The 18,618-nt window shown below is 45.5% G+C and overlaps 1 protein-coding gene across 4 annotated transcripts in view; it reads right to left on the bottom strand.

Annotated features, from left to right (window-relative positions):
• PCNX2 (pecanex 2) overlaps positions 1 to 18,618 on the bottom strand; it is a 305,815-nt gene that overhangs the window by 208,925 nt on the left and 78,272 nt on the right. For all 4 annotated transcript variants that reach the window (XM_043596291.1, XM_043596295.1, XM_043596293.1 and 1 more), the window contains exons 11-13: positions 14,451 to 14,604; positions 14,332 to 14,364; positions 5,649 to 5,820 (exon numbers count right to left, since the gene is read on the bottom strand). In XM_043596291.1, coding sequence (XP_043452226.1) covers positions 5,649 to 5,820; positions 14,332 to 14,364; positions 14,451 to 14,604 — 359 coding nt within the window. The remainder of the gene's footprint in view (positions 1 to 5,648; positions 5,821 to 14,331; positions 14,365 to 14,450; positions 14,605 to 18,618) is intronic.

Genomic DNA, 18,618 nt, shown 5'->3' with positions numbered 1-18,618 from the left:
TCATGTGAATAAAGAAGCAGCCAGGGCGCCTTGATTTCAGCTCAGGTCATGATCCCAGGGTTGTGGGACTGAGCCCCGTGTCAGTGCAGAACCTGCTTGGGATTGTCTGTCTCTCTCTCTCTCTCTCTCTCTCTCTCTCTCTCTCTCCCTCTGCCTCCTCTCCCACTCTCTCTCTCACTCTAAAATAAAATATATATATATTTTTAAAAAGGAGCTAAATGGTTTTTGCATTAGAACAGTTAGAAAATTACACGTGAAGTTGCTGAGGTTATTTTGTCCTTTTTCCAAAAGTAAAAGAAAAAGTCCCTGTGGCTACTGGCAATTTTCCCTGTGAACAGGTTTTTTTTTCTTAGCATACCACTGAGAGGGTCTATAATTTTCTCTCACTTCTTCCCTACTCCTCATTTTCCCTAATAATTACCATAAATGCAGAAACTTCTGGTACAGTCCCGTTTCTTGCCAAGCAACATTTATAAATAAAAACATTGTAGCTTCTTTTTTTAATGTGAATAATGATACTCGTTACTATTCTATCCTACTACTATTAGGTTTAATTTGAGAGAGAGAACACACAGAATGAAAATAACATGGAAATAAACCTGAAACCTACACAGTTGATGTGAATGTATATGTTGCGTGTCTTCAAGATGCCGTATCTGTGTGTTAACTAATTGTCCTGAGGATGAACTATACTGAGCCCCAGAAACAGCCTTCATAGAAGACACACAGAGAAGACAAATGTGAGGTGTCACCGGGCAGAGGAGAGGGGTACATTCCAGTAACTCGTCACAAAACCTCCATCTACTTCCAAGGGTGGCATTACTGGAGATGCGTTGTTGTAGGCTGGGGGTTGTGGTCGGAAGGACTAACGGAAAACAGAAAACTCAGATCTGAAAGGGATCCACGCAGTGCATGGGGTCGTGCTGCAAATGACAGCCACCTCATCTTGCCTGAACCCTTTCCGCATCCAGAACTCCTCGCTTCACCAGGTAACCCCGCAGTACCACTGCACCCCTCTAGGCCAAACCATCTTACAGGTGTTTCTTGCAGGGAGCCGTATTCCTGGCCATGACTACTAACTACAGCTACAAGGGTGAATCACCATCGCCTGTACCTCCAGCACCCAAGCATTTCTTCTCATTCTCCTGCCCCCCCCACCCCCGCCCAACCCCATCTCAGGGCACACTCTAGCTTTGCTCCTGCTCCTTTTGAAGTACGATACTAAGACACTGAAGACCTTTTGGCTTCCTCATCAGGGGGATAATTACAAAGACAGCCTCCCTCGCCGGCTTTTGCTGAAGTTACCCGAATGGAAAGTATTAAAAATTCCAGCCCAGAGGTCTCCATGTCTGACTGAGCACAGGCAAGGGATACTCAGAGGTCCCTTCACCTCCCTCCCGAAAATAAAAAGAAAGAATTGTCCCTTATAATGAAAGAGAAGTGCCCACAGGGATATGCTGAATATCTATGAGGGGTCTTAGAGGGGAAAATTATATAAGAATATTACCCTCAGTGTTTCTATGTCTTTAACTCACCATCCCCCAACCCCAGCCCCAGCCCCAGCCTATAAAAGCAACAAGTCCCTGCCACCGTACATCCCACCTTCTTGCATTGTTCTATTATGTAATTGAGAGGCTTGCCTTTGAGATGCTCCTCTCTTTGCATTAAATAAGATAAGCAGCCTCTCCATCTTCCCTACCCACCCAATTTCCACCTGACTCATCTCCCACCACTGGCTCACATTCAACCCCTTCTGCCCTGGGAGGCAGAGGAGGCAGGGTCAGCTCCCCGCCCCTTTCCAGCTCCCCTCCCCTGGCCGCCTCTCCTCCCTCTGATGGGTTCATGGTGTTGAGCAGAAAGCAGGAGTGGCAGCAGGTAACAGAAATATCAGCAAGAAGGCATGATTCTAAGAACCATGTCACCTTTCCCAGCACCAGCCAGAGGAGCATCACAGCACGAGAAGCAGACAGCACCTTTAGACCACCTGATGGAAAACAAGGTCACGTGGGCTAAGTTCCTATTTCTCTCCTGTCCTTTTTCTTTTTAAATGCATTTATTTAATTTGAGAGAGGGGGCAAGGGAGGGGCAGAGAGAGAGAGAGAGGGAGAGAGAGAGAATCCCAAGCAGAATCCGTGCTATGCTGTCAGCGCAGAGCCCGATGTGGGGCTCAATCCCATGAGCCGTGAGGGGCGTCTGGGTGGCCCTGATCTAATAACCTTGACATTCTTATAAAAAAGGGGAATTTGGACATTTGGACAAAGAGACAGACACACACAGAGGGAAGATGAAGTGGACAGACACAGGGACAAGGCCATCTATGAGCCAAGGAGGGAGGCCTGGGACAGGCCCTTCCCTCGTGCCTTCAGAGATTTTAGACTCCTGGCCTCCAGAACTATGAGACAATACATCCCTGATGTTCTCAGGGACCCATTAGCGGTACTTTGTTATGGCAGCTATCGGAAAACACACTCCTTTTTCTCCCAGTAACCTTTTGTTTCCTCCTGATTTTTTCTTCTCTCCCTGTTGGTTTCTGAACTTAACAATGGCAGCAGTTATTATTCACTCCACTCACATCCCTTGCTAGTGAGGGACAGAAGGTGGAGAGGTTCCATAAAGAAGAATTGCCCTCGCCTTCCCCCATCGAGTCAGAAAAACAGTATATACCTCTATCCCCTTCCTCTCATTCCCAGTTGTTCTAAATCTGTTCCACAATCTTTTCCTGCTCAGTGCAAATTAGTGTGTTTAACACATTCACTCTATAGGGATTGCTATTGTTCTAGTTTTCCCTTTTTCTTTATCCCAGAAGTCATTTAGTTGGCTTGCTGGATTATTTATCGCTATTTTTACCTGTCACTGTTGACAAGCAGACAAAAAAACATGTATTAAGGAAAAGCTCTAATGAGGGAAAGGGAATTCCAGATAGAAAGATGCAAAATGCCACATTCCCTGCCCCATCTCCACTCCTCAATGGAATTGGTCTGAAGAAAAATAACATGAGAATATACATAGCCAGTAGCTTATTTGAGAACAAGGGTTTCTGCTAAAAGTAAAATCTCACCAAGTACATTAAGGTCTTACTTTTGGGGCCCTGGTAACGTTTCACATTCTGATGCCAGGGCAAATTTGCTATACCAAGACAACCACATTTATTGCAATGCCATTGGCTTGTTTATAGTAGCAAATTAAATAGAGAGAAATGGTGGAGACGCCCATGTACAGAAAAACAATTTCTAAATGGAATGGATGCCATGCTTTTCTTCCTCTTTCTACAGATCATCTTCAGGGGGTGCTTATGAAGTCCCTACTTACTGAAAGGCTGAGCTGAACAGGCCAAAAAGGACTATATAAGCTTTCCCTCTGTTCATTCGTTCATCCACTCAACAAACATTTCTTTAGTGCCTGTATTTACCAGACACAGGGCAGGGTGCCAGGGATTCAGGGTGAGAAAGGAGGCGTGGCCTCCGCCATGCCCGGATTGACTCCAGCAGCATACAAGCTAGTGAGGGAGCAGACGTTAGTCAAATATCACAAGTGCAGCCGATGACCACACAATGGGTTTGGTGCTCTGAAAAGTATGGTTTGGGGGGACGGAAGACAGGACCATGCTTAGGGGAATGGACCATCAACTAGCATGGTCAAGGGGGTTGGGGCACCACAGAAGAGGAACACAAGACATGAGCATGAGATGAAGAGGTGTGCCAGGGTAGTTAGGGTTCCAGATCAGGTCACAAGGATTTGTAAGAGGTGGAACTCTATCAGCACTAACCCGTGCTCGAGACCCTAGGAAAAGATGGTCATGAGGTGCCCAAGGTTGAGTGTGCGGTGCAGAGAGGGAAGGCAACATTTTGACACAGACACCTGTTTCTTGAACATCTTCCAAAATGCTGTCATGCCGTCTCCACCTCTAATCCCCAGGCCCTCCTGTGCCGTTGAGCTCTGGATCCCAGCGCTGCCGTTGGCTAAGAGGAAACAGGAAAGGACCGTCTCCAGCATGCACAACCGTGACTGGGCATCTGCATCCACTCAAACGCTGCACTTTCCATTGCAGCTAATCTCAGGAGGGAGATGGGAGAGCACATTTATAAGAAGATAAAAGTAACTGAAGTCTTTCTCGGAGTGTATGCATGCGTGTGTGTATGTAACAGGAAGAGAGATGTTGTGGGCACAAACGTGGGCTTATCTGGGGCTGGGTATGGGGGAGTGAACAGTTGTTGTGGGCACAAAGGTGGGCTTATCTGGGGCTGGGTATGGGGGAGTGAATAGTTTGCTACCAACACAGCAGGAAGAGGAGTGGGGAGATGGTGATTGAGAAGGCGAGTCAGAGAATGCAATGTCTACCTCGGTGTCACCTACAAGGAACACGAAGATATGCCATAGTGGAGGGCCCTTTCCAGTCCACTAGAGAGACTCAGGAAGCTGTCATGGGGGCCAGAGAAAGAATGATATGGGCCCTATGGCTTTGAAAAGCTCCTCCTGAGTAAGATATCCAACTGGAAAGCAATAGATCCGGGGGCTGATATCTCCGATAGTTGCCCTTTACCAATCCATTTGGGCAACGTGATCACAGCCAGTCACAGGCTGGTGTGTGTGTCAACCCCTGGAGGTCATCGCAAGAATTCTCAGGGCATTACGAGGCAAGCCCTCAGAGCTGCAGGTGACACTGGGGCAGCCTCTTCACAGAAGGATGATGATAATCGCTAATACCTGGTGCCCGGCCCTCTTCTGTATGTTTAAATACACGGACACATTTCAAACTTGAACCAACCCCTGAGGTGACTACCATTTTTGTCCCCACAGCACAAAAGAATTTTTCCCCAGGTCACATAACTAGTAACGTGGCAGAGCTAGAATTCAAACGGCCAGGCACCCAGCTCCAGAGGTTGGGCTCGAAACCATCACACTGTGCAGGCTTCCCGTGTAAATAGGGCACATCACACGAAACTCCGTCTGGACCTAAAGGTGTGCACAGAGTACCAGGGACAGACTGGGTGACCAGCATGCGCAGGACTCTACCTCGACGGAGAACCATACACACTCAAGCGTTACTAGAATGTCTGTGCCATGTTCCATATGCCATGTGACAATCTGTCCCACCTGGGACGGCCACCCAGGTGGCAAAACCCCCTCACCCTGGGGAGCCCCACCGATGCCTCACACCAGGCACCACAGCAACCAGCCTTCAGATATTACAGCGTTGCAGGGCGCCAGGGCGGCTCAGTCCCTTAAGGGTCCGACTTTTGCTCAGCTCATGAGCTCACGGTTCATGAGTTCAAACCCCGCATCCAACTCTGCTGACAGCTCAGAGCCTTGGAGCCTGCTTCAGATTCTGTGTCTCCCTCTCTCTTTGCCTCTCTCCAGCTCACACTCTGTCTCTGTCTCTCTCTCTCAAAAATAGACATTAAAAAAAAAAAAAAGGTATTACAGTGTTACAACTTCTGTGTCATTGATACCACAATGCTTTAGAATGATTCTGCCACTGAATGCTCTGGGGCTCCAGCTTCTAAAGGTATACAAGCCAAGAGAGAGATGCATCTCTTTTCATCCAGTAATCAAATAAGGAGGTTTCTCCAACTAGCGATTCAGAATACAAAGGGGAGACATATCTTCCCACCTCTATATCCTTCCCCACAACCCCCAAATTCACTCACCTATTAACAGGTCCCTAGCTGATTGGAGGGACCTTGGAGAGAAGAGCTTCAGGCCATAGACAACGTAAGTGGGAGGGTGCCGGGCTTTGGCCCCTGTGTCAAGAAGCAAAATAAGGCCACACAGCACACAAAAATAGATTGGTCTGCTATATGTTATGATTTGGTTGTGTCCCTAGAAAACAAACACAATATCTGAATGGTACCTATTATTTGGATTAAATGACAAAAATCTCATAGTCAGAAATTTATATCATATCATACAACTTATACCATACAACATTCTCCCCCCACTCCCAGCATAATTCATATACACAAATCACCAGGAAAAGAAAAAAAAAAACAACTCTGATGCTTGTTCTGACAATTAAGGAGAAGAATATCAAAAAGAATGTTATGCCTCTCAGACTCAACAAGATTTAGCTGAAAATTTAATTACCATCCTTAGATACAATCTAGATCTAATCAGTGATCCCCTAACAGTGAAACTTGCATTTGTATTGTTCATTTCAAATGCAAAACTAATATAAGCCATTATTTGCTCTATGTGGTCTAACTTGAGACCCACTACTATTAAGAAATAGAATTGTAAATTGTGGGCTTTGATTTCTCTGTCTTAAAAAGCAAGGCAATACAGATACAAAGTTATACCCACAGAGATTGCAGAAAATGTCTTAGTGTGGAGTGGGGGAATAATCCAATTTTTAAAAACTCAACATTTATATACATTTGCCTTTGAGGAGGACCAAAAGCTTAACAGATCTCATCTTGGCCCTCAAAATGTTGTTATGAGGAGAAGTAGAAACATGTTTATTCTTCTCCTTGAATGGATAGGAAAATTATGGGAAAGATAGAACACCAAACTTTCCAGGGCAAAAGCCAATGAAGAATTTACATGTCACAAATCAGTGCACAATTCATAAGGCTCAAAACACCACCAAAAATGAATTAGGGGGAGAATATTCTTTGCAATTCATGAACTACCTTGGGTATAAAAAGTGAAGATGAAAGTGATACGGCTTTGGATGTGAATTTTTAAAGTCACTGCCTTGAACGTGTTATATTTAGAAATGCAATTTAAATTGCCACTGCTTCTATACTAGAGATGGTCCTATTCTGAGACCATCTTTTAATAGGAAAGAAAACACAGGCTGTCCGTGGGGGCTGGCTATGTTTGGCCCTGAATCCAGCCTCAGTCTTGAAGGAACATTTGCACTCTTATGATTTCCTTTTGAATCCAACTGGGTCATAGATTAATGGGTATGGAAATACTTTCTCTGCATTAAAAAAAAAAAAAAAGTCAAAACTAAAGCCTAAGTGGGATTGTAATGCATTTCTAACTCTGGTTGCTACCGATAGATAACTTGGTATACAAACACACAAGACCTTCCTCAAAGTGACACCATACAGGAGATATAATTAAAGAGCGACCTCCCACTTGTCCCGATTCTTCCTTTTCCTAAAAGGTTTAAAAATACATTTTCTAGGAATTGAAAGTCTGGCCTGGAACAAGTCTGTGATCCCATCTTAAATCTGGTAAGTCAAACTTTTGTTAATGGGCAGGGGAATGCTTCCTTGTAATTGTAATTTATGAAACAAAACGTAAGGCTGGCTCCCTCACAAACAGCCTGCCCTCATCATCCACCAATGTCTCACCTCACTGCATGTTCTGGGTCCCCAAACCATTCTAAGCGTGACCCTAACAGGTGCCACAGACATGACTTTTATTTTCCTTCATTCCTAAGAAAGTCCCCTAATAAAATTCCTTTGCTCTCCAATTCCTTCTTTCCCATGCAAATCAATCATCAGACCCCCCAAGGACTGCTTTTTCTTTTTTCAAGAGAAAAAATTCCACTAGTTCCACCAGGTCAAGTCTGATCAGTCTTTTTTGCAACTCCTCCAACTATCCCTCCCCGCCCTCCCCCCCCACCCCACCCCAGCCATGTGGTTTCAACTTGAAAATGCCCTGGGGAAGCTCCCCTGACATCAGCTGTGGGGCATCCTGGAGGCTGTCTGCGCATGCCTCTGATTTCCCACCAGCCCCACCCACGTGTACGAGGTCTGGGCCAGGGCAGCTTCTGGAAGGGCAAAGCCAGAGAATCAACACCTCCGGGGACCCCACCTCTGGAGAGTCGTGGTGCACGTGGCTAAGGGGACAAGGCCATTCGAATCATCCCCATAGCAAGACAGGGGGCTAGTCAAAGGCTTCAAAGTTATTAAGACAAATATAAAAGGTGTTTATTATAAGGGAAGATGGGGTGTCAGAGAACCTGGGGTGCAGCTGGGCCTCGGTGGTGAGTAAATCTGGGCTGTTAACCCTGTTAACCAGGTCACGCTGCGACCCCCCCATCTCAGTTGGCCGCAGGTGCCAGCCCTGGGCTCTGTGCGCCCTCAGTCCGCAGGGCAGGAGAGAGAGCACCTCATACCTGCAGAGTCTGCACACGTCTCATCTGGCCACATTCAGGACCTGGTATTTTTTTGGGCCGGTGTGAATGGCCAGGGCACCAAGAGCTAACATTTGTCCCGCCTTTCCTGTGCCCCAGGCACCATTCTACCCACGTGGCCAGTCCCCGGGACGCGCCAAGAAGTACTTACTATTCTCATTTTGCCAAGGGTAATCTGCGGCATAAGTTTTAATAATAATTTTTTGCAAAATTACGAAATTTACCCCCGGCTTCCCACACAGAAAGCGGTGTGGCAGAGCAAGGATTCGGAGGCTGGGTGGGCACTGGGAAGGGGAAAAAATAGTTACAAACAGAGAGGGAGGCAAACCATAAACACTGAGAACAAACTGAGGTTGATGGAGAAGAGGGGAAAATGGGTGATGGGCATCGAGGAGGGCACTTGTTGGGATGAGCACTGGGTGTTCTATGTAGTGATGAATCACAGGAATCTACTCCCGACTACTCCCGCCTACTCCACCACTGCGTGCTGACTCCCAACAACAACCGAGCAGAGGAGCCCATTGGGCACTGGGTCCAGGCCCCAGGACTCAGCCTGACTTCACTAACGTTCATTCATAATCGTCATTCTTGAAACACATAATGTGAACGTCACTCGTGTGAAGCAGATATACAGAGAGCATGAGGAGAAGCATTAGTAACAGTTTTGGGGTGTTCAGCCCAAGTGTCCATCAGCTGAGGAATGGATAAAGAAGATGTGGTTTATATACACAATGGAACACTACTTGGCAATGAGAAAGAATGAAATTGTGCCATTTGCAACAATGTGGATGGAACTGGAGGGTATTATGCTAAGTGAAATCAGTCAGTCTGAGAAAGACAGATGTCACAGGTTTTCGCTTATACGTGGATCTTGAGAAACTTAACAGAAGACCATGGGGGAAGGGAAGGGGAAAAAATAGTTACAAACAGAGAGGGAGGCAAACCATAAACACTGAGAACAAACTGAGGTTGATGGAGAAGAGGGGAAAATGGGTGATGGGCATCGAGGAGGGCACTTGTTGGGATGAGCACTGGGTGTTCTATGTAGTGATGAATCACAGGAATCTACTCCCGAAGCCAAGAGCACACTGCACACACTCTATGTTAGTCAACTTGACAATAAATTGTATCAAAAAAAAAAAAAAAAAGACTTTGAACTCTAGACGGTGTTCATTAGAACATTCACTAGAACATTAACGGCATATTCTGTCCACTGCTCTGGGGCACTGTTCACTGATGTGAACCCCCATCGTTAAAATAGGAGTTGGCTGTTTCATAGTTCATTACGATGGTACCGATCTGTTTACTCAGATATCTGTTTGTGCCTGGTGATGGGTTTTTTCTCACTTTAGCATTAGCAAATCAGCATTAGCAAATGCCTGAGCATTTTTAACCATACACTTCAGTCCCCCTTGGATGTGGAGCAAAAGGGGGAAAGCTGGGGACCAGGCAGCCACTGCCCTACAGAGAGAAGAGCCCCAGTAAAACCGGAGCCAGTAAGTATTCCGTGACTCATACTGGGGTATATATAAGGATCCAAAACATTTTAGAGAAGGTGGTAGAGGCGATAAGCAGCAACCAAAAGGTCAAATAATTCCTAACAGATGACTATTAAAATGCTACTTCAGGGGCCCCTGGGTGCCTCAGTCGGTTGGGTGTCCAACTCTTGGCTTCAGCTAAGGTCATGATCCCAGGGTCGTAGGATCGACCCCAGCTTCAAAGTCCATGCTGAGCGTGGAGCCTGCTTAGGAATCTCTCTGTCACTCTGCCCCTCCCCTGCTCCTTCTCTCTCCTCTCTAAAAATGAAACAAATAATAAAATAAGATGCTACTGGAGTCTAAATATGGTAGAAATTTGACAAGTTACTTCAAAAATTAAAAAGGCATAGGCAAAAGAGTTTCTGTAAGCTTAGTTTATAATTTAATTTAGTTTATTACTTAATTTCACAGAATGATATATCTCGGGGCCAACTTCTTAGCTTTCCCGTCTGTGAATCTTGACAAATGGGTCAATGCCGTTGTCCAACCAAGGAGGCAGTGAAATGGACATCAAACAGTGCCCAACGTGCCATCCACTGTGCCACCCTTCCATTTTACGGTTTCCCACTACCTCAGCATTTCCCTCAATGACAGTGACCGACAGAGGGAAGGGTGATCACTTAAGTTCTGCCCTGATTTCATGGCAGAAATTAAGCATAAAAGAATTCAGAGAAGGCAATTTGGAGTGGTCATGCTTTAAAGAATACTATTTTTTTGAGCAAAGGAAATACACAACTGAAGAGATAAATCTAATTTAATTTTCAGTCGAGAACCACTAAGACTCAGTTGACCTTCTTATTTCTAAGATTGAGGACTGAGAAAAATTTTTATAGGTCATTTAATATCATTCCTCTGACAGACACTACCCCCACCTAGGTGATCAAGGTCAACACCAACAGTGGTTAAGTCACGTAGACGGTACATAGCCTCAACGTGATGTGATGAAAATGGCTTTTCCCCTCAATGGTCTTGCTCCCAAAATTCTATAACCCTGGTCTAATCATAAAATAGACATCAGATAATCCCGACTGACCAATACTGACCAAAATCCCTGACCAATACTCCTCAAAACTGTCCAGCTCATCAAAAAATAAGGAAAGTCTGAGAAGCTGTCATGATAACTAAACATAATGTGCTATTCTCCATGAGGTCCTCAAACAGAAAAGGCACGTCAGGTTAAAACTAAGGAACTCTGAGTAAAATATGGACTTTGGTTACTAACAATGTATCAATATTGGCTCACTAATTGCCAGAAATGTCACAATTTGATGCAAGAGGTAAATAACAAGTAGGGGAACTGGGTGTGGGGTATGTGGGAGCTCTCTGTACTATCTTCCCAAGCGCTCTGTACCTCTAAAGCTGTTCCAAGATCGGAAGCGTATTCACAAAAATCATTCGCGATGATTTTCTATATAACAGGAAGTGGCACCAAATGTCCTCACTGTATAGTTGCCGTAGTTCACCGAGGAGAACACATAACAAGATACAGCCCTTGCGGGGCGCCTGGGTGGCGCAGTCGGTTAAGCGTCCGACTTCAGCCAGGTCACGATCTCGCGGTCCGTGAGTTCGAGCCCCGCGTCGGGCTCTGGGCTGATGGCTCAGAGCCTGGAGCCTGTTTCCGATTCTGTGTCTCCCTCTCTCTCTGCCCCTCCCCCGTTCATGCTCTGTCTCTCTGTCCCCAAAATAAATAAACGTTGGGAAAAAAAAAAAATTTAAAAAAAAAAAAAAAAACAAGATACAGCCCTTGCTCTTTGGAGTTGGTACTGTAAGCAACGAAACGATAACTACGCCGAGTGGAAGGAGACAAGGAAAGAAACGTTTACAGAGGACTGAGTCACTCGAGGCCCTGCGCCGGGCTCATTACACGTATCGTCCAATCCGCTCTTCACCAAATCCAACTGAGGCTGCTCTCGTTCACAGTTTAGCCGTAAAAAAGTTGCTAAGATTCGTCAAGTGCTTCCACCGTACTACCGGATACTGTGCTGAGCACCTGAGCACCTTATCTTGTCCAATCCCCTTATGCTCCTCTGTCATGATTTCCTCTCTCACAGACGAAAAACCTGAGGTGCAGAGAACTAACTTGCCCAAGATCTCATACTTTGTACATGGTCAGGCTGGATTCAAATCCCTAAATCTGCATGCCACCCCAGCGTTTGTCATGTATCATTTGAGATCACCACCACTGTCATCCCCCGTCGGGGGGAGGGAGGGCGGTGAATGCAGATTCCCAGGCGCTGCCTCAGCCACCCCAAGTCAGAATCCCTGCTGCTGCTGGGAAAGACACCTGAGTCTGGCTCTGTGCAGGAGATGCCAGTTTTCTGCTGCCTCTTAACGTTTCCTACTGAATTTTGCTTCCCGGGTGATCATCAGTGGTTACTGTTGGTTAGACCTGTGCACAGATCTGGGTACGCCGGTTAAAAGCTTCCTCGTCCATCCACTGCTTTATTGACAGTCTGATCCTCAGATGCTGCCAGTATCCACCTGAACCATCACTTTTTAAGCTCTGCTAGACCTGTTTTCTTTTATAACCAGACACATTTCTTCCAGGCCCAGGGTCTACTGTACCGTATCTATTAGCACGTCATTAATTCTGCATTTACATCTGAAATATACAGTGTTATGCAAAACTGTGACTTCTATTTTGCTATCTTCTGGTTTTAACAACTTGCTCAAAATCTGCCACCTGTGTTCTCCAGAAGGAAACAAAAAAAAAAAAGAAAAGTCGGTCAATCACTCTCAGAGCAAGAAGTGTCTGAATTTATTAATGACCCCTCCCCCTACAATGTACAAAACAATGTCATTTCTGGAAAGCCCTTTGGTCCGTCTGATGACCGGGGCTGGCGTCGGCAGCAGGCTTGAGAGCCATCTCTGCGCCCAGCCTTGGTCAGCTCCCCTGACCATCTCCTTTCTGAGGTCTCCACATTTATAAACTGGAGACAATAAATTTGCCTTCTAAATGCCCACATGGTTCAGTCAGATTGCAAGAGGAAACATTTTGCAGCTACCGTATTTTCTCTCCCCACCAGAACTGTTAAAAAAAAAAAAAGGCCAAATCAAATCAGGGACTAATCTACTTAGAAATTGGTGTACAAGAATTAATAAACAGGTGTCTGGCTATGTCTTACTATGACAGTAAGAGAAGTCATTTCTTAACTCCCTCACTATGACACGCTTGCTTGGGGAAAGGAATAGCTACTTGACTGAGTCCTCGAGGAGCTAGACCAACATAGACAATGTAACTCCAACTTGGAGCGATGACATAGGGTTGTTGCTAACAGACTTGACAAATCCACAGGGATTATGCAGCTGTATCCACCATCCACCTTTACTAGCATGTTCTGCATTATTGCTGAAGGTACATGTGGGAAATGAATGTTTAACAGCACGTAACACCCCTCCCCCAAGTCACCCAGAAAAACGGTGACACTGAGGTGTCATCACTCGAAAGGAGGGTTTATTTACTGAAGCAGAAGGGGAGGACGTGGCATCTAGGGTGGGCTCGAACAAAAAATTTCAGAGTTCCACATCTCTGCTCACTCCAGCTAACCCAGATTTCTGACGATAATCACAACAATACATCTTAATACCCTAATTATGCTGCTTCTACTCATCTTGACATTCAGACTCTGGAATAAAAAGAAGATGTATTATATGTAAACCAATTACGGGGAACAGAGGAATTTAACAAGATAGCAACGTATGCCATGTGATCGTCCAATTATAAGCTTTTCTTAATTACTATGAGCTAAACATGAGCTATCACAGATTTAAAAGCAGTCCTAAATCCTGGATATGAATTTTTCAAAAGCACAATGGAGCTAAGATCAAGCTTCCTTTCTCCGGTTTTCTTGGGGGCCCACAGCTCACCCTAACAAAGAAGAGAAAGCCCTCTAAGAGCTGAGAGGTCCACCGGGCAGGGGATTAGACCAAAGGCATGTGGTAGCCAGGGTACCTGCAGGGACAGTGCCGGACCCTGTCACTTAGCATCCTGCAAGGGAAGGGCAGCTGGGTCAGAGGAAGCTATGTGTGATTCCGAGCTCACGGAAGGATGCCGGAGCACCAACAGGTCAGTATCGGTGAACCCAGCGTCTCAGTTCTAAATGAGCCCAAAATCATGTGGGAGAAAAGTAACAATACTCTCGAAAATGTGGACTAGGAGGAGATCAGCTTCACGTAAAGAGAAAAATGGTTCATGCTTACACAACTGATATTACCAATAACGATAGCTCCCACTTACTAAGCAATGTCTATGTTCCAGGCACCGTTTTAAGGAATTTAAATAGATTATTTAATCCCGACAGGCATTTTTATCATCCTTATTTGCATGCAGAGAAACAGAGAAACAGAGACATGGCAAGTACATGTATCTTCTTCCGAGTTCAACGTTCAAGCGGAGGAACCAGGAAACAAAAGCAGGCAGTCTGACTGCAGAGCCCGGCCTTCCCACACCGGGCTGCATGGTCTACTCTGACATGAGTCCAGCGGGATAGAAAAGACCCTCGCCACCCTGTACACCCCCCCACCACTGCCACTCACACCACGCTCTCAGATCTAGCCTGAAATCGGCAACAATGCATTCATATTTCTATGTATATATTCAATAGATACACATTGATATATATTTTGCCTCTTGGACAGATTTTGTTCCCCTCTCTTGAACACAAGCAGACGAGACAAGCTACTTGCCTGTTATTCGAAACTTACGTGTATTGGCGAGGCGGGGTCAGGCTGAACGCTCTAGAACACAAATCAGAAGTGTCTGTGTCATCATCTCATGATTTCAAGGATACATTAGTGATGGTAAGAATTAGATGTGGTCTTGCCTTTAACAGGGAATACTGGCAGCTGGCCATGACAAGGCAGAAGAGGAGCACCCACATGTCTTTGCAAAAGCCTTGGTTCAAGGTCAGAAATCCGAGTAGGGAAACCAGGACAATGAGTAAAACTGCCAGCACATTTTCCTTGACATCTTCAGTTCTGGGGAAAATAAATAAGAACCAAGGAAGTAAAAAGTGAGTCTGTTCCTTTTTTTTTTTTTTTTTTTTTTTTTTTAATTTTTTTTTTTCTCAACGTTTATTTATTTTTGGGACAGAGAGAGACAGAGCATGAACGGGGGAGGGGCAGTGAGAGAGGGAGACACAGAATTGGAAACAGGCTCCAGGCTCTGAGCCATCAGCCCAGAGCCTGACGCGGGGCTCGAACTCCCAGACCGCGAGATCGTGACCTGGCTGAAGTCGGCGCTTAACCGACTGCGCCACCCAGGCGCCCCAAAAGTGAGTCTGTTCCTAAAGATAATACCTGAATGCTTCTAAAATGACCGACATCAACAGAATAGTTTGGCTTTTTAAGCTTTTGAAGCATGCCTTGATATGTGGTAACAGCATTTTAAGGCTTCTTTCTTTCTTTCATTATTCTTGTATTTTATAAGCGAAATCCCTATTTTAATCCCAAACTTCTGTTATTGGAAGAAATGAAATACAACTCCATGAGTCTCTTTGATCACTAAACTGGGTTTCCTGGGGGGGAGAACAATTAACTATTCCACCTATGATAGTGAAATGTCTTTCAGACAAAGAGCTGTGCTGGTTCCTTTAAGTGTGGCAGGCGGGAGGTGGGGGGAGGCAGAGGAGGTGCATTATCACCTGGCTGAAGCAGGAAATCCCTCCTAGATACAATCTCCTCAGCCAGAATCCGCTTCCCAGTTTCAGGAGCTGGAGAGCTGACGTGTAAGAGGGTCCGACTGAGATGTGTTGTGACCACAGTCTCACTGGGACTGTGAGGGACCTTTGCATAAGAGGTGTGAGATGCAGAGATGGGCTCATCCGGAGGTGGGCGTGCTGTCGCTGGGTGTGAAGGTAGACAGGGTAAGGGAGCTTTAAGGTGCTGAGACAAGGGGATGAAGGCTGGATCTTGGAGGCTAAGTAGAATGGGGGAGGCAACAAGGGCAGAGGAGGCTGCTAGACAGGAGAAAGCGGACGGGCCCAAGTGCTTGGTATAGCTTGGCATTGGCAACGTTTGAGGATGGTCAGTGGCTGGGACTATGACTTTAGAGGTGAAAGGCTTCTATGGGAGGAGTCTTTACATGGGAGGGCATAGCGATGGGTGGAAGAGGCTGAAATGGAGCAAGGGAGAATGGTGTGGCCACAACGTCAGGAGTTCAGATGGGTCATTCCCAAGAAAGCTGAGCATATTGGTTTTTTTAATGTTTATTTATTTATTTTGAAAGAGAGAGAGAGCATGAGTGGGGGAGAGGGGCAGATGGAAAGAGAGAGAGAGAGAGAGAGAGAGAGAGAGAGAGAGAGAGCGCAAATCTTAAGCAGGCTCCACGCTCAGCACAGAGCCCAACACGGGGCTTGAACTCACGAACTGTGAGATCATGACCTAAACCGAAATCAAGAGTCGGATGCTCAGCCGAGTCATCCAGGAAGCCCAAGAATGATACGCATATTTTTTTACCTCGCCAATTGTCGCTCAGGAACATACTGATCTGTCCCATTAAATGATTTTCAGAATGGGACAGGCATCTACTGTACTCCTGGCAAGCAGGCACTCCTGTGTTTTTCCAAATTAATATACTTTATTTTGTAAGAGCAGTTTCAGATTCACAGCAAAAGTGAGGGAAAGTACAAAGAGTTCTCGCATAGCCCACCCCGCAAACACGCACACGCACACACACACACACACACACACACCTGCCCCCCCCCCCCCCATCGACATCCCCCACCAGAGTGGTACATTTGTTACTATCGACCAACCAACATCGACACATTGTTATCAACCAAAGTTGGGAGTCTACACTATGGTTCATTCTTGGTGCTGTACATTCTATGGGTTTGGACAAATGTATAGTGAAATGTATCCACCATTACAGTATCATGTAGACTATTTTTACTGCCCTAAAAATCCTTTTCTGCCTACTTACCCTGCTTTCCCCCAACCTCTGGCAACCACTGATCTTTTTATGTCTCCACAGATTTTCCTTTCCAGAATGTCATATAGTTGGAATCATACAGCGGGTAGCCTTTTCAGGTCAGTTTCTGTCACTTAGTAAGATGCATTCAAGCTTCCTTCATATCTTTATATGGCTTGATAGCTCATTTCTTTTTATCACTGAATACTATTTTAGTATATGGAATGCATCCATATGGTGTATGGATGTACCATGGTTTACCCATTCACCTATTGAAGAACATCTTGGTTGTTTCTAAGTTTTGGCAACTATGAATAAAGCTTCTATAAACATCCATATGTAGGTTTTTGTGTTAGCCTAAGCTTTCAACTCATTTGCACCAAGGAGCATGACTGCTGGGTCCCATGGTAAGAACATGTTCAGTTTTGCAAGAAGCCACCAAGCTATCTTCCAAAAATGACTTGCCATCTTGGATTCCCTCTATGAAGGGAGTTCCTACTGTTCCACATCCTCGGCTACACTTGGTGTGGTTCGTGCTTTGGAGTTGGCCATGCTAATAGGGGTGCAGTACATATCACTATTGTTTACCTTTGCAATTCCCCAATGATACGATGTGGAATGGCACTACATATGCTTATTTGCTACCTGTATATCTCCTTTGGTGAGGTGTCTGTTCATACCTTTTGCTTATTTTTTAATCAGGCACTTGAGATGTATAGAATCAAGACGCATAGAAATGTGAAGAACTCAGATATTATCATGCTCAAGTTGAAAGTTAAAAGAAAAAAAACAACTCCTGGGGGGACCAAGATTCCTCCTTTGGTGGAAAGGAAACTTTATGGGATTTTTTTTTGTTGTTGTTTTCCATTATGTGCTTTTTATAAAGCTGAATATATTTTGTTAGTTCAGGTCCATAAAATCCGTTATGTATTTTTTAGTGTGCTCATAACATTTCAATGTATACTTAAAGATATCTAAAGCTTAGGAAATTTTTTTTTAATCAAAAATTTCAGTTAAATGAACAGACATTTTTCCTATTTAGGGGGGGAAAATAACGTTCCTGAAAAGTATTCCCCCCCACCACCGGTTTCTCCCCCAGCACGATTCCATTCCTCTGCCCCAGCACCCCATGACTCCACTCTCACAGCTCCTGAAGCATCAATATTTCAATATCGGGTTAAAAAGTTTACTCACTGGGCAAGGAGTTCTGTGATTGAGGCAGTACAGATAAGTCAGAAAGATTTATCTGGCAGAGGCTGACAAGATGCACTGGAGAGGAAATAGAGCAGAGTGGGATAAACAACACTCCAGGGGAGAAGGAACGAGGGCCTGAGAGGGCAGTGGGAAACTGGAGAGGCAATGGGATGTCAAGACACAGCACAGGGGCGCCTGGGTGGCGCAGTCGGTTAAGCGTCCGACTTCAGCCAGGTCACGATCTCGCGGTCCGGGAGTTCGAGCCCTGCGTCGGGCTCTGGGCTGATGGCTCAGAGCCTGGAGCCTGTTTCCGATTCTGTGTCTCCCTCTCTCTCTCTGCCCCTCCCCCGTTCATGCTCTGTCTCTCTCTGTCCCAAAAATAAATAAAAACGTTGAAAAAAAAAAAAAGACACAGCACAGAGCAGGGCAGAAAGGAATGGATTGTGCACAGTGAAGGGTTGGCTGAAAGAACAAAGAAGGTCTCAAGAGTTCAATGTGGGGAAGAAAGGATCATGGCAACATCAACGGCACAAGTTGGGAAGGGGAGCTGGTTTGCGAAGGGAGGTTGATTTGTTTGGTCACTCAAGAGGGCTCAGCACTGCTCCAGAGGCTTGGAATACATCAGTGAGCAGAACTTCTGGAGCTTTCCTTCCAGAGGGCCGTGGCATGAAATAAGTAATATGCACACAGCATAAGGATATTATACAGCATTTGAGGATGATTCACGCAATCAAAAAATGATCAGAACGAGGTGAGAAGAACTGTGGGGGTGGGGGTGGGGAACTGCTGTAATTTTAAGCAGGAAGGTCAGGCTAAGCCCCACAGAGAAGTGCTACTTGAAAGGCGAGGGGGTTGGCCACGCAGATATCTGAGAGGAGAGGAGAGGG

This window comes from Prionailurus bengalensis, chromosome D2 (genome assembly GCF_016509475.1).
Source record: "Prionailurus bengalensis isolate Pbe53 chromosome D2, Fcat_Pben_1.1_paternal_pri, whole genome shotgun sequence".
NCBI lineage: Eukaryota > Metazoa > Chordata > Mammalia > Carnivora > Felidae > Prionailurus > Prionailurus bengalensis.
The sequence above is the reverse complement of the archived record's forward strand: the minus strand, read 5'-3'. Positions and strand labels throughout refer to the sequence as shown.